The 24,460-nt window shown below is 32.3% G+C and overlaps 1 protein-coding gene and 1 pseudogene across 5 annotated transcripts in view; one reads left to right on the forward strand and one right to left on the reverse strand.

Annotated features, from left to right (window-relative positions):
* RUNDC3B (RUN domain containing 3B) overlaps positions 1 to 24,460 on the reverse strand; it is a 126,481-nt gene that overhangs the window by 91,833 nt on the left and 10,188 nt on the right. For all 5 annotated transcript variants that reach the window (XM_039878197.1, XM_039878200.1, XM_039878201.1 and 2 more), the window contains exon 2: positions 14,132 to 14,247. In XM_039878197.1, coding sequence (XP_039734131.1) covers positions 14,132 to 14,247 — 116 coding nt within the window. The remainder of the gene's footprint in view (positions 1 to 14,131; positions 14,248 to 24,460) is intronic.
* Positions 19,758 to 19,876, forward strand: LOC120615346 (uncharacterized; annotated as a pseudogene).

Below are 24,460 nucleotides of genomic sequence, written 5' to 3' on the forward strand. Positions count from 1 at the left end.
TGATATTTTTTGCATCTATTGAGATGATTCTGTAATTTTTATTCTTTACTCTGTTAACAAAATGAAATATATGAACTCATTTAAATAATGCAACATCCTTCCATTAGGGTTTGATTTGTTAATATTTTATTGAGGATTCCAGTATCTATGTCCATGAGGGGTATTGGTATGTAGTTTCCTTTTCTTGTTAATATTTTGCCTGGTTTTGCATCAGGCTAATGCAGACCTCAAAAAATAAGTTGTAAGGTATTCTCTCCTTTCCTATTTTCTGGAAAAGGCTGAGTTGGTAGCAATCAACAATAAAACCATGTAGGCCTAGAGTTTTCTTTGTTGGAAGGTTTTTAACTACAAATTTAGTCTTTTTAATAGATTTAAGACTAGTTAGATTACTTAACTGTTGTTAGGATTTGTCTTTCAAGAAATTCATCCACTTCACCCAACCTGTCAAATTTACAGTCAAAACTGTTCATAGTATTCACTAAGCCTTTGAATATAGAGTCTGTAGTAATAGGTTCTTTCATTCCTGATATTGGTAATTTGTGTCTTCTCTTTTCTTGGTCAGTCTGACTAGAGGTTTATAAACTTTATTAATGTTTTCAAACAAAAAGCCTTTCATGTCATTGGTTGTACTGTTTTTGTTTTTAATTTCATTAATTTCTGCTTTTACCTTTAATATTTCCTTCTTTCTGCTTGCTTTGGACTTAATTTTCCTTTTTTATTATCTTAAGGTGGAATCTTAGATTATTAACTTTAGACTTCTTGTTTTCTAATATAAGCTTTTAATGCTTTAAATATCCTTCCAAGTACTGCTTTAACTACATCCCATAAATTGCTATAATGTATTTTTCTTTTTCATTCAGTTCAAAATTCTAATTTCCCTTGAGAATGCCTCTTTGACCCATGAGTTATTTTTTTTTTAATTTATATATATTTGGTGCTTTTTCAGATCTTTCCATTCTTAATTTCTACTTTAATTCTGTCATAGTTAGAGAACTTACTTTGTATGGTTTCAATTCTTTTCAAATTGTTAAGGTCTGCTAGTTCAGAATAAGATCTTTTTAAATGTTCCATTTGCTCATGAAAAGAACACAAATTCTGCTGTTTGTGGGTAGGGTGTTTTATAAATGTCAATTAAGCCAATTGGTTGATAATTTGTTGTTCAAATCTTTTATATCCTTACTGATTTTCTGTCTACTTAATCTACTAATTATTATGAGAAGAGTGCTGAAGTTGCCAAGTATCATTGTGGATTTTTCTATTTTCTGATTCTCCGGGCAGTTCTATCAGCTTTTGCTTTTTGAGGCTCTGTCGTAGCTGCATACATGAGGATTTGTTATGTCCTCTTGGTAAACTGACTCTCTTTTTATTATTAAATGTCCACCTTAAATCCTGTCGATTTTCCCTGTTCTGAAATCTACTTTGTTTGATATTAATAATAGTCACTCCAACTTTCTTTCAATTAGTTTCTGCATGGAATATCTTTTTCTAACTTTTTTAACCTATCTTACTATAAAGTCAATTTCTTTATATACTGAGTCTTTTTTAATCTAATCAATTTCTTTTCATTGGTGTATCTAGTAAACCATTTATATTTAATGTAATTACTTATATAGATGGACTTAGGTCTAACGTTTTATTGTTTTCTGTTTATCTCTTTTTTTCTACCTTCTTTGGGATAATTTAAATATTTTTAGCATTCTATTTTAATTTATTAGCTTTTTTGCTAAATCTTAGTATTTTTATAGTCACTGCTTTAGGGGTTAAAATATAAAACCTAATCTTTAACAGTTAACTTATAGTTACTACTTTACCATCTCAAGTAAAATAAACCACCAGACAGGTCCCTTTACTTTCCCTTCTTTAAATGTCATTTATAAATGCAAATACTGAAACCTCTCAAGCAATGTTGTAATTTTTGCTTTCAATAGTCATATTTCAAAGATCTTCGGAAGAGAAAATAAATCTGCTATATTTACTCAGATATTTACTTCTATTACTCTTTTTTCATTCATGAAGTTCCAAGTTTCCCTCTGATCATCTCCATTTAGTCTGAAGACCCTTTGTTAGCATTTCTTTTAGACTGGGTTTACTAGTAACAATTCTTAGTCTTCCTTCATCTGTCTTTATTTTAACTTCATTCCTGAGATATGTTTTCACTGGATATAGAATTCATAGTTGGCAGTTCTTTTCCTTCAGAATTTTAAAGATGTTATTTTGTCTTCTGTGGTTCCTAATGAGAGATCTGCAGTTATTCGAACTGTTGTTCTCTATATTTAATGTATTATATTTCTCCAGCTGCTTTCAAGATTTTTTTTCTGTAGCTTCTACTTTCAGAATTTTGATTATGATGTATCTGGGAGTAGTAAACTTTGAATGTATCTTTTTAGAGGTTTGCTGAGCTTCTTGAATCTGTAAGTTTATATCTTTCCCCTTTCCAGAGATTCATAGCTATTGTTTCTTCAAAATATTTTCTGCATCAATCTCTTTGTCTTCGACTTCTGGGATTCCAGTGACACAAATTTTATATCTTCTGCTATCATCCAACAGGCCAATTTCTATTCTTCAGTTTGAGTAATTTCTACTGATCTATTTTCTAATTTATACACACCTCTATTATTTCCATTCTGCTATAGAGCCCCACTTAGTGAATGTTTTATATCAGATATTGTACTTTTATGTTGTAAAATTTCCATTTGGTCCTTTCCGCAGGCTTTACCTGCCCCAAATCAGAACTTCTATTTTTCTATTCATTTCAAGAATGTTTACCTTACAACATGGGGCATGGTTATAATGGCTGCTTTAACGTGTTTGCCAGATAATTCATCTCAAGATTGGCATCTCTGGTTTTCTTTTCCTTTGAGAATTGGTCATATTTTCCTGGTTCTTTGTGTATGAAGTAATTTTGGGTTTTATACTAATGTTATCTTTAGACTCTAAATCCTGTTAAAATTTTCTGGAGTATGCTGATTTTTGTTTTGATAGGCAATCAACCCAGTTTAATTCAGACAGCCAAGTTCTTTCTCACCTTATGAGGGCAAGGCTTCCAATATAAGTTCAGTATAACTTTTGCTATGCTTCTTTGGGTCTTACCATATATATGCCATTCTGGAACTTGGCAGTGGTTTTTATATTAATGTAGTTCTCAAAATCTTGGGTGTGAGTCCAGGACTTACGCTAGTCATTAGCATGCAGAATTTGGGCATTCCCTTTCCCAGCTCTCTCTTCCCTGATACACTCTCTAGCTCCCAGGTCCCTTCCTTTCTTAGTTCTTCTAGTCTTACAAAAGGTTTCTCTTAAGAGTTTTAACCTCCCACACTGTCACAGAGTTCTGGGCAATTCAAACCGCTCTTGAGGGGAAGTAGTGAGGAAAAAAAAGAAAAACTAGGAAGCCCCCAACTCTCTGGCTCACAGAGGCTCCTTTTCCTGACACTCTGGCCAGAAAGAGTCGGTTACTGTTGGAGTTTTTATTCTTTGCACCTGTAGTACATTGAGGACCAAAGCCCCCTTGACTTAAAGCAGAGAATATAAGAGAGAAAACAATACATAGGACACTCACTCCTATAAAAGTTCTTTTTCTCATTTTGATGTCTCCCCCAAATATTGCTGATATTATTTACTTTTCAAAGTATATAAGTAGTTACTTTTTGTCTTCTGCTCATAGTTTTTAGCTGCAATCAGTGGGAGAGTGCTATGGACTGAACTGTGTTCAACCAAAGTCATATTTTGAAGCCCTAATACCCAACATGACTGTTATTTGGAGATGGCTTTCATAAGGAGGTAATTAAGGTTAAATGAAGTCATAAGGGTGGGGTCCTGATCTGATAGGATTAGTGTACTTATAAGCAGAAACACCAGAGAAGACTTTCTCTGTGTCATATAAAGACACAGCAAGAAGGCAACCATCTACAAGCCAGAAAAAGAGTTCTCACCAGAATGTGAATTAGGCAACACCTTGGTCTTGGAGTTCCTAGCCTCTAGTATTGTGAGAAATAAATTTCTGTTGTTTAAGCCACACAGTCTTTGGTATTTAGTTATAGCAGCCAAGCAGACTAAGACAGGATAGTGGTGGACTTACTGCATCTTTGCTAGCTTCATAAGTTCAGTTAGCTTTTTCAATTGCAACGTCTAAAGGCTATGATGTGGTAATGTGAACAGCATACTAAAAGACAAAATAAATAGAACCCATCTGTCTGAAGAAGGATACAGTAGAAAAATAAGAGAAGTTTTCTTAGGAAATTGGTAGAGATGAGAAAAATGAAATAGAGAGTTCAGAACGTAGTAATATATAACAGAAGAAAGAGAAAAACCACCTGTAATAAAAGCTTATTAAGAACAGGCTAGATCAAAGGGAATAAAAGAGAAACAGAATGAAGAATGCAGTTGAACTAGAAAATGAAATGGCTACCCAAAAAAATAGCTTCGATGGGTAATAACCCAGAGTAGATCTCATGCTCAAACAGAAAAGAACCTCCTATCTACAGGAATAAAAAGTAACTAAAAGCCAAGACTAGAGGATGGAAACAAGTGGAGTTACATAGAGTGACATAGGAAAAAGGGGGTGTCTAAACTTAAAAAACATATAATACATTATATACCCCAATACAGAAATACTATATATAATATAGTGATTATACATTGTTATAGTGTAACATAATATAGAATATAGATATAGATATGTCTGAGTATTTTTTTAATGAGAAATAATTACATGACAATAGAGACTAACTAAAAGGCACTAATGGATACTGCACACAGTGGTCACACTTTTTTTACCTCAGTTTTACCTACTTTGCCCATTAAATATAATTGTTCACTTGAATCAACAACAAAAGGCAAGGATAACATTCGAAGAAGAAGAGTTTTAGAACTCTCTTTAGAGATAGCAATAATTTGTCCATGAAGTGGAAAACATGGAATTTTAGGAAAATTTTCCTGCTACGCAAAACAAAACAAAAGGAAATTAGAAATGCTGGGTAAAATAAATATACTTTTAAACACAGTAAGCACATGAAAAACAATTACAGAAATATTTATTTTTAAGAGGCCAAAAATGAACAACAGGAAATAAGGGAATCTATTAAAAAAAAGAAAAAAAAACCTAAAACTGAATGCATCAAAATATAGACAGCAAATATAGACATATCTATAAGAATAAGTTGATAAATCCATGAGAATAATAAAATTTTAAAATTTCTAAATTAATTCATCTAGCTGACAAAAATGTGAATAACATTTGAAAGACACATCAACAGTTGAGAATACACATTCTTTTCAAGATGAAATATTTATTAAAACTATAAGCTAGGCCATTAGGCAAATCTTTTAAGTTTCAAATATCTGCCATATAGATCAAATTCTCTGACCATAATTCAACTAACACAGAAGTGAAACTGAAAATGTAAAAACTCCAATTTCAGAAACAATCTTTCAAATAACGCATAAGTCAAAGAAGAAATAATGAAAAGCAGAAATTACTTAAAAATAAAAATTTAGGAAAATATTACACACCCAAAGCAGTACTTGGAGAGAAGACTGAAAATTAATCTAAGAGTCCGACATAAACAGAATACACTCAAAGAAGATATAATGGATAAAATAATTCCATTAGCATCCATAAATTATCAACAAAGCCATAAGTTAGGTATTTGAAAGACTAATAAAATTAACAAATCTCTCTGGTAATACTGCTTAGGAAAAAAGAAAAAAAGAACTAATAATATTAGGGATGCAAAGGGGGACTAACTAGCTGACTTTTGCATGGGAAATAATATCAGGTATTTACTGATGGAACTTTTGTTTCATTTCTCAGCAGCAGCCTGAATTAAATATGCCGTATCTTTCAGAGGATGAGGATGGCTGGCAAATAATGAGAGTAGGGAGTAGGTCTTTTAAAAAACAGAATCTTAGCTTTTAACAATGTTATAAAGATATGAATATTAAGTGTTAGTCTTTATAGCTCTTCAGAGAGTTTTATATTTTTCAAACCATTCAGTCGAATTTATCTATTTTAACTGTTATACTGAAATGAAAAACTGCAACTAAAGATTAAATAATTAAGATATTTAAAAAATCAACAATCTAAACAGAACTATAAGCTTTTTAGAAAGTAAAACACACAATCTGACCCAGAATTTTTACTGGAAAATTCTACTTAATATGACAATTCCAAGCTTATGCTAAATTCTTTTAAAAATTCATGAATTTTTAAAAGAATTTAGAAGATAAAGCATGTCCAATTTACCCAATAGGCTAATATAATCTTGTTAACAAAAACCAAAACAAGACAAAACAAAAAAATTACAGACAAATTTTAATTATATAGAACCAAAACTCCTAAAATATTAGCAAACTAAATCCCAAATCTGGCATAGTATATTAAAACAATACATAAGGCTCAAGTTGATTTATCCTAAGAATATATAGATGATTAAACATTAGAAAAATGATTGATGTAATTCTTTACATTAAAAAATTAAAGGAAACTCATTTCCAGACAAAATAATGTAGATCCACTTTCCTCCACTAAATAAAAGTAAAAACCCTGGATGTGATAAATAAAAGAAACAAGATGACTCTGAAGGTAGAGAATAAAAGAAAGACTGGCTAGGGACCTTGGAACTCAAGAAATGATACAGCAGTAAGTTCCCTTGTCTCATATATCCCAGACTGTGTGCTAGACAAATCAGCAACCTGAAACAATGGGCTTGTTTTCTCTTCTTGAGTTTTCAAAAATTATAACACTCTTTAATGTGGTCCTAAATGTATGTAGGGGAACTATTTAAAACAATTATATTATAAATGGGGGCAAGTAAAAGAACATGAAGAAAGGTAAGGTTTTTAAATTTCAGATGAGAAAATAATGACACTAGCAGACTATGATAAGTTATGTATATATAACAATACCTAGAACAATCACAAAAAAAATCCGTATTAAGAGAGATACTCAAAAACACTATAGATAAGTAAAAATGGAATTCTAAAAAACGTTCAAGTAATTCACAGGAAGACAGGAAAAAGAAAACAGAAACCACAAGCAGAGAGAACAAACAGAAAACTAAAAAATAAAATAGAAAGCCTATGTATTTACCCATATTTTTGTTTACCGTATTCTTTCTTCCTTCTAAAAGTTTCTTTTTTTTTTTTATCATTTCTTTTATGCTTAAAGGTTCTTTAGCCATTATTTTAGTGTAAGTATGCTAGCAAAAATTTCTCTTAGTTTTCTTACATCTGAGAATGTCTAGATAGTCCCTTCATTACCAAAGGAATTCTGCTGGATATAGGATTCTGTGCTGACATTTTTCTTTCAGCACTTAAAAGAAGTGCCTCTATGATTTCTGATGAGAAATCTACTATCATTCAAGTTGATTTTCCCTTAGAGACAAGGTGTCATTTTTCTCTGGCTACTTTCAACAGTTTTTCTTTGTCTTTATTTCTCAAAGGTTTAATTTGATGTGTCTTGGCATGGACTTTTTTTTATTTATCTGTTTTGCTCAGCTTCTTGAATCTGTATGCTTATGTCTCTTGTCAAATTTAGACACTTTTTAGCCATTTTTTCTTTAAGCACATTTTCATTCTCTTCCTTTTTCTCCTCTCACTAGAGGTTTCTGATGATAGAAGTGTTAGATGTTTCATTATAGTCTCACAGGTCCCTGAGGCTCTGTTGGTTTTAAAAAAATTTTAGTCTATTTTCTAATTTTTGATAATTTTTGGTCTCTGTTATTTAGATTAGGAAATTTCTATTCTGTTTTCCAGTTCATGCATTCTTTCTTCTCACTTCCGTTTTCCTGTTGCACCTATCCACTAAGTTTTTTATTTTGGTTTTGTATTTTTCAGTATCAAAATTTCTATTTGTTGCTTCCTAATAGCTTCTATTTCTTTGCTGAGGTTTTCTATTTTTTCATTTGTTTCAAGCGTATTTGTAACTGCTCACTGAAGCATTTCTATCATGACTGATTTATGATCTTTGTAATTCTAACACCTCTATCATCTCAGTGTTGACATGTATTGTCTTTTATCATGCAATCTGAGATCTTCCTGGTTCTTGGTATGACAAGTGATCTTCGAATGAAACCTGGACATGTTCATTTTATGTAATTAGACTCTGGATGTTATTTAAACTTCTGTTTTATATGGCTTTCTATGTCACTGCTCTATCAAGGGAAGGTGGAGGATGGGGGGTACCACCTTGTTACTGCCTAATGAAGGCAGAAGTCCAAGTTTCCCAGTCGGCTTCCAATGACGCTTGAGGGGGAAGTCCTCATTACTGTTGGGTGCAGGTGGGAGTCCAGGCTTCCTGCACAGTCTCCACTGAGGATAGCTTTGTTACCACTGGGAGATGATGAAAGAGCTCACTCTCCAATAAGCCTCTTCTGACACAACCTCAGAGTGGTAGGGAAGTGGCACCTCATTGCTGCTGGGTGGGGATAGAAGTCCAGACTCCCCACTGACACACTGTAGGGGTGGGTGAGAGAGAAGGCTCACAACCAAACAGGAGAAAAGAAGTCCCAGCTCTCGGGCTGGCCTTCTCTGATACCATTCTGATAGTAGTGTTGGGATACTTTGATATAGCCTTATGAGGGTGGTATCTTAGGTTTCCCATTTAGCCTTTTCTGGCCTGGCTAGGGTAGTGCCACAAGTTTTCTGTGGTATCTGGCTTATATAGAGCAAATACTGTCTTAAGTTTTCCATCTTGTTAGGTTGTTCTATTCCTGGTCCTTTAGTTAGAGAGAAGGTTCTTGTTAGGACTTTTTGTGTGTGCCTGGAGACATTTGCAGTCTACTGACTTATCAAGTACCCAGTTTTAGATATATGAGGCAACCAAAAAATCCTAGGAACCACTACCATGTCATCCCTAAGGTCCTATACTCCCTAGACAATCTATCTTCTCTCTACCTTTCAGAGTTCTCTTATGTTTGTTTTATATACAATATCCATGAGCTTTGGTTATACTTAGTGGGAGAAATAGGGCAAAGTATGTCTACTTCATCTTCCAAGAAGTAGATATCCTCCTAACCTTCATTTTTACAGCCACTTCTTCCATCTCTAAAGAGTGGATGATAAAGGGAATAATACTGCATTTATTCCTATCAAACTTGAGCTCAGGAAACTAAATTAAGAGAACCTAAAAATGAAACAAGCAGTAGTTCAATTTTTAAACAGCCTCAGAATTTTACTTGGCCTCAATTTCAATACAGACCAAAAATGTGAAGTGAGATCAAATGTAAATGCAATCTTAAAAGTCTGACTAATACAGAAGTTAGCTTATTTGAAGCACTTTCCTCAGATCTGTGTACCAAATATTAAAAGCAATACTAACAAACCAGTGATATCAAGAAGAAAAACTAAGATTATGGTAGTTCCAGAAGACTGAAAGAACTAGGGATAACCTTACTGGAAGAATGAAAAAGAGGAAGTGAGTAAAAAGGGTTATATAATAGCAATCTTTTAATATTTATTAGACTCACAATTTAAAAAGTGGCAGAAAATAGATCGAAGTACAGTTAGATACCCTGATATCATATATGTGAGAACTTTCTAGCAATCTGAACTATACAAAAATGGGATGCACTGCCTTACTATCCTAAGTTTCCAGATATATTAAAATAAAGACTGCATGTCCATCATTTAGAAATATCACTGAGTGGACTACTTCAGTAGGAGAGAGACTACAGCAGTGATTTTAAATCCATGATCTATGGTGCTATCTGCAGCGGTGTTGTGGACTTCCAGAAGGTGGGTGCAATTGCTGCCGAGCAGACAAAATTTCTGATTTCCCCACCCTGCTTCAATAAGACATCCCACTTAGATATCCAGTATCTATTAGCAGAGGTGAGAGTGAGCTGAGAGAAGGATTATGCTTTAAAATAAATGGAAGTTCAAAAATTACTGAACAAATTACCAGAACTAAGGGCTTTTTGAAGTTAATATTCTGTGATTAAGTCCTAGTTCTCAGCTATATTCCAAAAAAGTAATATCATCATCTTCTTGAGGGATTACTTTAAATAAGATTAAAGTATGTGATTTTAAAAGCTGCCTTTTCTTTAATAACGGAGCTTTCAGAATGAATTAGGTAGATAACTGTTTCAGCTCTCCACTTTACCTGTATTAGCACAGCCTATATTGTGCCTGTGGGTGGATTTTATCTTACTCCAGAAAAAATTAAGTTAACCTAAATGCCCTTTAGTCAGGCACCAGAGTCCTGCTAACACAAATCCTGCTCCATAGGGCCAGCCTCTCACCAGCCAATCCTCAGAACCCATCAGCCCGAGGGTCAATACCTACCCTACCAATGATGTACAAAGAGCAACCAATGCTCAACTACAACAGGAGGGCACACACAACCCACACAAAGGACACATCTGGAGTATCCAGCTCAGGTAACTATGGAAGACTGTACCACTATGCACCATAGCACATCTGCTACATAAGGCTACTAAGACCAAGAGACATAGCAGCCCTACCCAATACATAGAAACAAACACAAAGAGAGCACCAAAATGGGGAGACAAAAAAACATGTCCCAAATGAAAGAACAGAACAAAGCTCCAGAAAAAGAACTTAACCAAATAGAGACAAGCAATCTACCAGATGCAGAGTTCAAAACAGTGGTTATAAGGATACTCAATGAACTTAGGGGAAGATAAGACCAACTCAGTGAGAACTTTAATAAAGAGATACAAAACATAAAAATGGAGCTGAAACGCATAAAAAGAACCAGTCAGAAATGAAGAATACAATAAATGAAATGAAGAATACATTAGAGGGAATCAACAGTAGATTAGAGGAAGTAGAGGATCTAATCAACAATTTAGAAAATAAGGTAGCAGAAAATACCAGAACAGCAACAAGAAAAAAAATCCAAAAAAAAAAAAAGAAAGAAAATAGTTTAAGGGGTCTCTGGGACAACATTAAGCATACCGACATTTGCATCATAGAGGTGCTAGAATGAGAAGAGAGAGAACAAGGAATTGAAAACCTATTTGAAGAAATAATGACGAAAAAATTCCCTAACCTGGTGAAAGAAATAGATATACAAGCCCAGTGAACCCCAATCAAGATGAATCCAAAGAGGTCCACACCAAGACACATCTCAATTAAAATGCCAAAGCTTAAAAATAAAGAGAATTTTTAAGAGCAGCAAGGGAAAAGCAATTAGTTACCTACAAGGGAGCTCCCAGAAGACTGCTAGCTGATTTCTCAACAGAAACTTTGTAGGCCAGAAGGGACCGGCATGAAATATTCAAAGCGATAAAAAGCAAGGACTTACAACCAAGATTACTCATTCTACCTGGCAAAGCTATCACATTTAGAATCGAAGAACAGATAAAGAGCTTCCCAGACAAGAAAAAGACAAAGGAGTTCATCACCACCAAACCAGTATTCGAAGAAATGTTAAAGGGACTTTTTTAGAAGAAGAAAAAAAGATAAAAAACATGATAATAAAACAGTAATAATTACATATCAATAACTGATTTCTTTAAATATAAATAGATTAAATGCTCCTATCATAAGATAGGGTGGATACATGGGTAAGATAACAAGATCCTTACACGTGCTGCATACAACAGACTCACTTCGGATCAAAAGACACACACACACTGAAAGTAAAGGGATGGAAAATGATACTTCATAAAAATTAAAATGATCAAAAAAAGCTGGGGTAGCAATATTAACACCAGACAAAATAGACTTTAAAACAAAGGCTCTAACAAGAGATAAAGAAGAACCCAGTAATCACACTTCTGGGTATTAATCCAAAGAAACCCAAAATACTACTTTGACCTGGCATGTGAATTCATATGTTCATTGTAGCATTATTTACAATAGTCAAGATATGGAGGCAACCTGAATGTCCATATGGATGAATGGATAAAGAAGAGGTAGTGCATATATACAATAGAATATTACTCGACCAAAAAAAAAAAAAGAATAAAATCTTGCCATCTGCAACAACATGGATAGACCTAGAAGGTATCATGCTGATTGGAGTTAAGTCAGACAGAAAAAGACAAATATCGTATGATTTCACTTACATGTGAGATCTAAAATAACAAAATAAACCAACAAACAGAAAAGAAAGAAAAAAAAACCGAAATTCTCTTTTATTTAAAAATAAAAAGTAGCTGGAGAAAAGTAAATCTTACAACCCATGAAGTTTTGCATTTTGAATCTATGCTCTCCAAAGTGGAAAAAAAAAGAAAAATTAGTTGTTATATAACTGTTTTAAGTGAACATAGTGTACTATCTTCTCCAAAACTAATCATGTAACTTCTCCATAAGTAAAAGCAATTTGTTACATATTAGAATACTAAAAAATAGAAAATAATATATGGCAGCCTCTACATACTTGAATCTTTAAAATACCTCATCTTGAAAGTTATAGATCATTTCACAATTCATATCTATAATAATAACAGTGACCACAGTAGTCGATCTATAGGTACTCTTTTAAAAGAAGTTTTTGAATATTTAATCTTACCTAGCTTAAAAAATTAACATGTCTCATTGTATCATCTTCTTACTGTCTTAATCATACTAATGACTTCTTATCCAGAAATAAACTAGACAGTCTATTTTCAATGTAGTAAGTAGTTCATTGGCTATCAGAAATAACATTCATTGTTAAGAAGTAATCTAAAGGTCTATGATCTATATTTTGTTGAGGCATAACTCAGAAGATGGCAGACAGGTGTGCAGAAGAGGTCCATTTATACGGTAGAGAGTCTACCCAATAACTTGGCATGGATATCTCAACATAGTCTAATTGTTTTCTGTTGATAGTTGTTTATGTATTATGTGAGTAATCAATCATATGCTACATGGTATATATGGAATTAAGGGAATTCAGGTCTTCTCATAAAACACTTGTGAACATTAAGATACAGTAAATTTAACTGTAATACATGTTTTTTTAGTCAAGTATTATTTATAAATTTATATAAAAATTCTAAAAATATGATCACCACACAATATAGTAACCACAACAATATTGAAATACTCTCATATCCTTTACTTTTATAAAAATTTACTTATAAAAAGTAACAAATTAATGGCAGAAAATTTAAGAATATAGAACAACAAAAATAAGAAAAAATAACCCTTTTAAAATGCAAAATAACCAACTTTTAACAGAAAAGCATTAGTGATTTTATGGACCCTATTTTAAATTGCAAAGGGCTGACTGAATTCAAATTTTGTTCCCCCAAGTGGTTAAATTCAACTCCTTTTTCTAAGCCCAGGACTGTTCAACTGTGATGTAAATACTTATAGTAAAACTTGATGCTTTCGGTGTCAAAAAGCACAGAATAGAATTAACCTTAGCCTAAATTTGAGATTCTCATAAATTCTATTACTAAAAAGCAGATTAAGCAGATTTGAAACTATACCATTAAGATTATAAAGATATTAAAAACCTAAGTGAAAACATCTCATAATCAAGTTGCTTTAGGAAGACTAGATTACAGAATTAATGTGATAAAGTTATTATTTATTATTACTAAGATTTATACTACATAATGTCTTGATGTTATCAGCTATATTTTACATATAATTTTAATTTTAAAATATTTTATAATTTTGAAAGAACATAGCTCCCATCTTCCCTTTAAAATTTTGAGATTTATGTTTCTGATGTAAATATATTAATGGATTTATTTTAAGAAAACCAAAGTTAAGCATCTCTTTACATACCTCTTTTTTAACCTACTCACTGCTAAAAATTTCTTGAAGATTCTGAAGTTTGATGAAGTAAAGATTAAGTAAACAAATTTAATGCCTGGATGCTTCTCTATAAACTGATTAAAATATCATCTAGTAACCTTTGAAGATCGGCTACCTTTTAATTTAAGCTTTTATTTTAGAAAGTTTAGAAATAAATAAAAATTTCTGTATTTTAATTATAATAAATTAATAAACTCAATATTTTTAATCCATCCTGGAAATGGGTATAAATCCAAAAATAGAGATTCTTTTACAGGATGCAGGCCAATGGATTTGGTATTCTAAAATCAGTTTTATGTTTCTCAAGATGCAGCATGGCTGCTATCTAAATAACAACAGAGTGTATGGTTTCTAAAATTTCAAGCTTATTAAAAAGAGAGTTGTTGAAAGAATAATGCATTGGTGCTGTTACCTTTTAGCCGGTGACTTAGAATCTGTTCCAAAATAGCTGCAAAATTGTTAAATTCTGGAGAAGAATCATCAATTGTCTCAAAGCAGGACCGATCAATCAGGGTCTTCACTGAAAACCTATGAAAAAAAGGAGTTATAGCTTTTAAGCAGAGTTGATTATTTCATCTAAGTAGGAAAAAAAAATGAGATAAAAGTATTTTGGGGAAGTATTACAGAAATATTTTATAAGATTATATATTCTGAAAATTCCCTTTATTGAAATTCACTCTGTAAATAGAAAATTTTACAGAAACATTAGGTTTTTCACTTATATATCTACTATCTATTGACTATACTAAGACAGGAATAGCTTACTGTCCTTACAGCCATTAAAATCAGAATCAAAAAATGACCTCTATTATTAACTCCAAAATACTCAAAAGCCATAATACTACTTGCAAGAAATTTGAGTGTCACACCTAAATACTTTTAAGAGTTTTGGAGCACAAATTTAATAAAATTGGATGTGAGTATTTGTGAAGAATAGATCCAAAATTTTTATGAGCTACAAATAGGAAAACTCACAAATCTGAAAAGCATGCTATATTTTTCCCTCTCATCAGAATGTCCTTTGCTTCTTTTTTTGACTGCCAAAAATCAATGCATTTTCCAAGACTCAGCTCCAATGCCATCTCTTCAATGAAGAATTATTCTCCTAAATACTCCTAGCACAAACTAGCATTTTGTTTGTAATTCCCTTAAGAGACAATTACAATTTATCTTACTGCTGTTATTTGTGTTCTCTATGTCTGTCTTATTAGAATATAAATTCCTTCCGGGCAAAAACATATCTTCTGCATGTATATATTTCCTCAGCACATAGGACAATGCCTTAAACATTGTACTTAGTACTTGTTGATTTATTTGTAAGCACCATTTTCAAAGAATGAGAAAGAAATATCTACATGCCAATATCATAGCAAGACAAAAGAGTTTATAATTTTTAACATGTATATATATTCATGTAAGCACCATCAAAATCAGGATATAGACCAGTTCTGTCATCCCATGCTCTTTATAGTCATACCCTATAAAGGGTGATAGATAAGTGCCTAAATTAAGACAACTGGGGGAATGAAGAAGATAACTATGACAGCTGTAATGTATGTATGAGAAATGTAAACTATGAGGAAGATAAAGGAATACAAACTGTTCCTTAGGTTTTAGGCTTGTTGGTGATGCTACTGAATGAGGACAGGAAATACAAGAAACAAGTATAAAGGTAAATAAAAAGAGATTTGTTTATATGCATTTTATCTATCAATATTTACCATATTAGAAATTAAACCAAGAAATTTTAAACATAGGCAGCCTTCACTTTGCATGGTAGTACAGGACCATAAAAATTACTCTACAAGCAGAAACCACACAAAGTAATCTTAATAAACAATAGAAAAATTACAATTGTTTTGTAACCTTTACCAATTTTTGTCAAAATATTAAAATCCTCACTGCCACTTATAATGTATAGGGAAATAAAAAAATAGAAAGCATATTTAGTACACTGTAATTTAAAACATTAGAAACTTTGAGAATTAAAGTGTCCTCTTCTGTAAAAAAAAAAAAAAAAAAACTCATCAAGAGCAGTCCTAATAGTGCTTGCCTTCTCACTGAATAACTTAAAATATGGAGTGAATATATTTTTTATATCTTGGCAATGTGCCATACTCTCTTCTAAGGTTAAATCAGTTTCCAATGCTATCTTTTGCACTTCCAAAGTTGTAAAAATCTCTGAGAGGCCCTATAATGTGAGGTGGTTTGCCAGCATCACTTCCTCTGGGACATTTTCATCCTTTTTGTCACAACCACTTTACTGATTTATATCAATGTGTTTGCCTTCAGTAAGTTCCTCTGGTGGCATATCTAAATTCTCTTAAACAGAAGCAGCATCAACATTCCCGTGATCGGCTATTTCTTCTATAACTCCATTTAGAGTCAATTCACTTCCAGCATTATCACTTTCTGCTTCTTTGCCATGTTTTCATCTTTGCTGGCCTGAAATTCACTCTTTCAGTTATCCATTTTCATAAAACAACAAGTGGGTTTATCACCAGGAGGCAAAGAGGCAACACAACTACGGGCTTCAATTTCTGTATATGAACTAATAAACACAGGTGCCCAGTGATCAATCCTAGACACACTTTAAGAAGTGATGTGATGCAGGCCACTGATCATGACCTGCATTTGTTTTTTACATATTGTGATCTGAGGACTAAAGAGCTAGCAGCAAAATTTTATTTTATGCAATTACTCACAGTTAATATATAGTGGTATTCAAATTGGAACTGTTGTGAGACTGGTATTATTTAATTAAATTATGGTAACTGAAATTAGTATATAATAGAACTGTGCAAAATGAGGACTGTTTTATTTATTAATTACAAAGAGAATAAATCCATTACACGTTAGTATAAATAATATATTTTTGTGAAAACTATATTTTCTAAAACAACAAAAAAATGACAGGAATAGCATTGTTTACATCTTTGCAAATATCTTTACTGCTATGTTTAATAAAAGATAACTTGATTCTCACACCTGCTTCTGCATTCAATCTATTCTAATATTGTATATCACGTAGCCCCTGGAAAATTCCAATGTATACTTGGTAAAAAATGTGAACCAATAAAGCAAACAATGTCTTAGAATTGTTAAGAAAATAATTTTGACCTTTTGGAACTCTGAAAGGGTCTGGGCCCAAGAGTACACTTTGAGAATCACTACCCTAAGGCATTCTTTGTATGTAATGAAATAACTTTTATCTTATGAAACGAGATTGATAATAATTATATATCCTTGAGAGAATTAAGAAAATAGTTACTCAAATAATTTTCAGTCTTCTTTGGTTCAGAGGAATAACCTTGACTGAGAAAGTCTGAGACAATACTATGTAGCTGAACATTAACCTATCTGCAACAGTGACTGGAGCTCAATGAAGGAAACTGTTATGTAAAAGAAAAAAACAAGAACATCTAAGAAGCAACACTGATGAAGTTAATCTCTTGTACCTAAAACACAGTCAAGTTAGATAAATACTATATAAAATGCATGAGGAAATGAATAGAAATAAAAAGGTAAACAGGAACCAGATTAAAAAAGAATTTGAAAACTCATTTGTTTCATATGTCCACTTCATTGACAGTGCACAAGATAAATGTTGCAAATACTCAGCAAACTCTTAATAAGAATAAATAAGTATAATATTCTTATTCAGTAAGAGTATAAAATGGGAAGTGTTCCCAAAACGAATTTTAAAAAAAGTCTCCACTTCCACTTTTGATCTAAATGGAAGAAAACTGACTGTCTGAATATTTCTCTCTAACCTTTATGAGACAGAATGGAATAGGAAAGCTGATTCTGTAATCACAGTCGAAGTAAGAGTAACCTACTAGTTTAGAAAATCATAGCACCTAAGATAGTAATGAACATTGGTAAAATAAAATGAAAATTCTATTTAAAGATAAAACTAATAAAGTGCTTATTTCATCGAAAGAGCTAGGTCAGAACTTAATAACCACCTGTAACAGCCTGATAAGATTTTAGTCACTATTGCCCTTCAGGAATAATACAAAATTACCTGACAAATGATCTACTTTGTAAAATGTAATGGAAAGAAAAGGCCATGGAAAGTAACATATTTTTATAGCATCCAGAACCATATGCAGATCAATCAGTAGTCAACGAAATGAGTCTTTTTTTGATCATGTTATCAGCAGACTGTATTTCATAGAAGCCATTATCTGCATGACAAAAATCTAATATGGTGAATCTCAGAGCATCAAATTACTTCTAACTCAACATTTGTCTAAAAACTAAAACACAAGTAAAGTCCAAATATTCCAAAGCATATCATTACACACAATTTCTAATGTTATTCCCAAGCATGAAGATATTTTAAAGGTAAAAAGCATTTTAAATAATTTCTATTATATAAAAGTTAATACTGAAGAAAAATAATGTTTTCCAGCTTTGTTTCATCATGTACAGCCTGCCTTTCTGCCAACACAAACCAAAATTTCAGAAGAAAATTAGTTCCTTAGAGTCCATGTTTCACTTTTAGCTAGCCAAGTCCTCCCACTCAACACTTCTCTAGAATTACATAGCTACCTCTATTATGCTAGAATGAGAATCTCTGCCTCCATAACATAGTAACTAGCTAAGATGTGCTATAAAAACCAAGTCTGTAAAAAGAATTTTAATACATCTAAAATATATCACACAGAAGCCGAGCTATTTCTTGGTAATGATGACATTAATATTAGTCATCTGTTTTTTGAAGAGGATTGACTTTAAAATAATGAAATGACAATTTGATGAATGTCTAAAAATATCAAATCAAGTCTAATAGCTTTTACATAAGAATTTTAAAAATAAAAAATTTACATAAAAGGGTCTTATAATTAAGTGTAGTTTTTAAACTGTCTGTGGCTTAAAAGATTCTCTTTCCCACCTTCAATGTCCAAAGAAAATTTTTGTTTAGTTTAGTAATAAGAACGATTGTGACTAAAACCTTCAAACCTAAGAAAGCATTAACTACTTCTTCCCTTTGCCAATATACCAAGAAAATAAGATGGTTACCAAAACTGTGTTAAAAAATTCTTCACTATATGCATATTAAATCAATTCCTTCCATGGTTCGTAGATTTCTAACATAATTGTAACTACAAATAATTAAAAAGCAAAAAAGTGACAGTCAAATATAAAATTACTTTGTTAAATTTCTACAGTATTGGAAAGAAACTATTTAAAAAGTGGAAACTCACCTTTAATATTTAAGAAACTTCATTAGTAATATACACATATATATTCATATATATACAGAGCAACTGAGTAGAAAAGAAATGTATTCCCATCTCTTTTCAACAAGCTTATATAATTTTAACCATTTATCAAATATACTTCAGAAAAAATAAATTTCACACAAAGCAGACTTTTTTTAATCTATACTATTATATCTCATTACATGGTAATGTATCTGAAGGTAACAAAAGTACATAAAAGGCATCTAAAATCATCACATTATAAAATTAAAAAGGGTTCAGAAAAATTAAAGTTAGTCATTCATAAAAAGAATAATATTATAGAACATAAGTATCCAAATTCTGATAGAATTCCTTCCAATATTGCATACCAAATTTATAGGATTTCTTATATTATTACTGCTACTGATCTTCAGCAAACTTGCGAAGTAACTATCCTCTGCCATTAATATCCACCATCAACAATCAACAAGGAGATGGCTGCCAAGAGTTAAGATATGATCCACCCCAAATATAATGTAAAATTGTGACTATCAATGATAACGAGCACAGTAACCACACATCTGCTCATTGAAAGACATATCTTATATTTTATACCAGAAACCACCCAAAATCTTTTAGAATAAGCAATGAGCCTTCTTTTATCAAGTTTTATGCAAGTTAAGAATTCCCAATCATCATGTGCATTTACTCCTTTATCTTTTAATAATTTTAATTTTGCAATGAGAAAAAATACTTTTCACAGATCTTTTTAGCAGTAGTCTGTAAATTATTGTCCACAGGCCAAATTCAACAAGATGCCTGTTTCTATAAATAAAGAATTATTGGGTCTATGGCCATGCTACCCTGAACAAGCCCGATCCCGTCTGATCACGGAAGCTAAGCAGGGTTGGGCCTGGTAAGTACATGGATGGGAGACCATACAGGAAGACCAGGTGCTATAGGCATAAAAAATGAAAAAAATAATAAGGGATTGTCAGCTGACAAGGTCCCTGCAATCTGTGAGGTCAACCAAGGGTTGCCTCGCCTTAAAAAAAAAAGAATTATTGAAATACAGAAAAAAAAAGTTCCCAACTATCTTCTCTAGAATTAGTACCCTGAAACTCAAGTTTCTCTCTTATCATAGTGATTATCATTTTTAAATTTTTTACTCAGTGTAAAAATTAAAAGGAGAAAGAAACATTTTAATATATTTTCCTCATTTGTTCTGTCAAAATTTTTTTTAAAAAAATTGTTAATCTAGGTATCTTAAGGATGAAATACTATATTATTAACATCTTGTATTGTTATGTAAGCAGACTGATGACAGCAGTTTGCCCAACATGAAAAACAACACTGGAAACACTTTCTTTAAAAAAAAAAGAAGAAGAAGAAAAAAAGGACACAATTTTTAAAAAATCATGTAGCTAAAATTAGAAAACCATCGAACCAAGAAAAGTTCCCATTTTAAAATAGATTAACTCCATTGATCTCATATGAAAGAACTCTCACTTTAAATCAGGGGTCCCCAACCACCCAGGGCCACAGACCGATACCTGTCCATGGCCTGTTAGGAAACCAGGATGCACAGCAGGAGGTGAGCAGTGGGTGAGCAAGTGAAGCTTCGTCTGTATTTGCAGTTGCTCCCCAGCGCTAGCATCACCGTCTCAGCTCCACCTCAGATCATCAGACATTAGATTCTCATAGGAGCATGAACCCTATTGAGAACTGCGCACGTGAGGGGTCTAGGTTGCATTCTTCTTATGAGAATCTAACGGCCTGATGATCTGCAGTGATGCTAGTGCTGGGGAGATCGCATATGATGGTGGCCTTAAAAGTATGTTTGAGACAACTTCAAATCTCCATTTATTCTAGATTAAAGTCAAGGCAGAATATCCTGAGATTGCCACAAAAGCCTGAAAAGTCTGCTTCCATTTCTAACATCCTATCTTTGTGAAGCAGGGTTTTCTGCCGTGACTGCAACCAAAACAAAATCATGGAGTAGAATGGACATAAGCAACACACTTTGTGTGTCACTGTTTCCCATCATGCCCAGATGGGACTATCTAATTGCAGGAAAACAAGCTCAGGGCTCCCACTGATTCTGTATTATGATGAGTTGTATAATTATTTCATTATATATTACAATGTAATAATAATAGAATAAAACCCACAACAAATGTAATGCACTTGAATCATCCTGAAACCACCCCCCACCACCTGGTCCATGGAAAAATTGTCTTCCACGAAACCTGTCCCTGGTGCCAAAAAAGTTGGGGACCACCAATTTAAATCATTTCAATAAAGAATACTTTAACCACACATTGGATTACATATCCCTTTGGAATCCAATTGTTCTTTATCCAATGACATATGAAAATATTCAAGTAACGTATTTTAACATAGTTAATCTAATAAACTAGATATTCAATGCAGCAGCATACAACAGAAGAACAGTGCTTTGACATTAGAAGGCCCTGAATTCACACCTGGTTCTGCTATTATCCATTCCTTGTCAAAACATTTAACCTCTCTCAATCTCGGTTTACTAAATAATCAATTATCTTATTATTGTGAAGATTAAAGGAGCTTGCATATATAAAACATTTAACATAGCATTAGCTAGTACAAAAATTACTACGTTAGCATACATTCTCTTTCTTTTTAGAACAGCATCATTACACTTAACATCTAAGCATAGAGAGAGAGGGGCAGGAATTTCCAGTGCCTGAATGTAATACAGTGATCATTAATACCAGAAATGCTAAGAAAATGAAGGTTCTATGTTTCTGATTCTGAGACTCAAATACAACATATATACACACACACACGCACATATGCATGTTTGCACACACACAAACATAAACAAACTAGACCCAGTTGACCTATCATAGACACTCAAGGCAGCATAGCATAACAGAGAAAGCATAGATTTTGAAACCAAATGTATTTGGGTCTGAATTCTGACAATGTTACTCTTAACTATAAAATAAATCTGATTTAAATGAAAATTGTTTTAATTAAAATTTTCATCGTAAGTCATAAACACTCAATTCAATATTTTTCCTCCAAAAAGTATATTCTCCATGCATTAAAGAAATTACATTAATTTCAAAATCAAATGTTAAATTTAAATATTTGGGGGATATTTATTATCCTATCCTCTTCTAAAGGCAATCACCATAACTGAAGAAAATGGATAGTCATTTTATTTAGTGTAAACCACAAAATGTGTGCATTATATACGTTTCCTATCTTTTATAAAATATTTTCAAAACAGTATGCATTTTAGAAATTTTACCTATTTCTTATGAAATATTTTTTATAAAATAAAAAATTAGATTGCTTTGGGAAGTTAAATGTCAAAAAACATATTTGTTAATTTAGTTCAGCCTTCACCCCTTTTTTTTAATTAAAACACTGGAAGAGATGAATTTTTTTTCATTTCTATAGTAAATTTTAATTAGAATAACTCCATTCAATAGTCATGCATTCTACTGCTGAAGCTATTAGAAGTTAAAACTCTAGTGTCATTAGAGATTGGTCATTAAGGTGACTTTTTAAAAACAAGTGAGGATGGTTCTTTAATTCAATCTTCCACCTCATTCTGGAAATGTCCACTGCTATTATTCTTCACTAGTAAGAGAGAATTACCCCATTTGTTTAACATGCCTGCTATGCACTAGAATCTGGGAATAAACTAGATACTGAGTGAACTATAATTCCTGTACTTTAGAAATTCACATTTTGGTAGAAGACAAAAAATAATAATTACATTACAGCATTACAGCATAATGAATGTTAGATTTACCCATTCCAAAAAAGTCCTGAGAAGAGTTTACTTATATAGTACAATAAATTGGCTGCATAAATCAAAACTGGGATGGAAGATAAAAAAATGTGGCAACAGACTTCCACTTCTAGGTAGGATGGAGTAAAAAAGTAGACCAGTGCTCCAAGAGTACAACTATAAAAACATACAGAACTTGTATGTTTGAAGGCTGAAGAAGTTATCGAAACACTAAGAATTAGAGAGGCTAAGACCCCAGAGAAAGAGTAAGCTCAAAAAAATGAGTTGACTGCTACAGCTGCTTTTATTCAGGAGTGTCTGCCAATCTTGAGTGCTGGCAGGTTCTGGCTCCCTCAGAAGTCTGCTAGTGGGGGACAGAAAAAACAAGAAAGCTTTTGAAAGAAATCTGGGAAGTCCTCAAACACAGCACGATTTTCTCCTTATCAGGAGATTAAAATCTGATCAGAAAGCCTCTGAAAAACAGAATAAAGCATTTGGTAGTTTCAGAAGATAAATAATAGTTCAGGGTTACCAGAGAAAGGGTGCTGGAGAATATGCCAAATCTAGGTTGAAAATTCTGGAGAGCCAGGGGCAAACTGAAAACTAAGATTTACCAGGGTTGAAATCCAGCCTGGATTCAGCACAATCCCTGACTAAATGAAGGTAATCAGCCACCATTCTTTCAGAAGAAGATAACATTAGTAAAGGAAAGTGAGCACTAACTTGTACTACGGGCCATGGAAGTTAGTATGCTCTTGGGCATGTTTATCTCAAATTGGGTGGTGTAGTCAGTCCATCCATTTCCTCCACATTGTGGTCTCTTTCTGCTATATATTATGTTCTGATGAATACTTATGAAACATAATGGTCAACAAAAGGGTAAGTATAAATGTGCCAAAAGAACAACAAAAGTGCTAAAGAAAAATTTAATACATATAATCTGGCATTCAATAAATAAAATTCTAAACATGCCAAAAGATAAGACTATATAACAAAAAGAGAGTGAGAAGAGAAGGAAAACAGGCAATAAAAACAGGTATAAAGATGACCTAAATATTCTAGATCAATGATGAGAACTTTAAAATAACTGATATCTTCAAGAAAATAGAGAAAAAGATGGATTATAGATGAAAAGATAGGTGTTTTTATCAGAGAATTAGTGCCTATTAAAAAGAATCAAATAGAAATTCTAGAACTATCTGAAATTAAAAACTCATTTAATGGGATAAACAGTAGATGAGAAACAGAAGACATGGTTAATGACCAGAAAGAAGAGTTCGTAGAAAATATATAAAATGAAGCATAGAAAGAAAAAAAGAAAAAAAATACAAAAAGGAATGAGTTAAGTGGGATTTGATAAAGCTTAACATACATATAATTGGAATGTAAGAAAACAGCATTCTAAATTTTTCCAAAACTGATAGAAGAGCAACAAAAAGGGTAAATATGTGGGGAAATACAAATGTGTATTGCCTTAATATCAAGTGTAAAATACAATAATTAAATAATCTTGCAGAATTTAAAATACATGTATATTTTAAAAGTATGTCTTAGGATGTGGGTGAATAAATGGTTCTAACATTACCAGAAAAGCAGTAAAAGTTAAATTACATTAGACTTTAATAAATCAAGGGTAACTGCCAAAAAGATAGAAATAAAAATAAAAAACACAAAAGAAAAAGAACATATGACTAACGAGTTTATAGAGAGAAAAACTGAAATAGTGGAACAAATGGAATAGAAAAATACTGATAATATAAGA

This window comes from Pteropus medius, unplaced genomic scaffold (genome assembly GCF_902729225.1).
Source record: "Pteropus medius unplaced genomic scaffold, Ma_sr-lr_union100, whole genome shotgun sequence".
NCBI classification, from domain to species: domain Eukaryota; kingdom Metazoa; phylum Chordata; class Mammalia; order Chiroptera; family Pteropodidae; genus Pteropus; species Pteropus medius.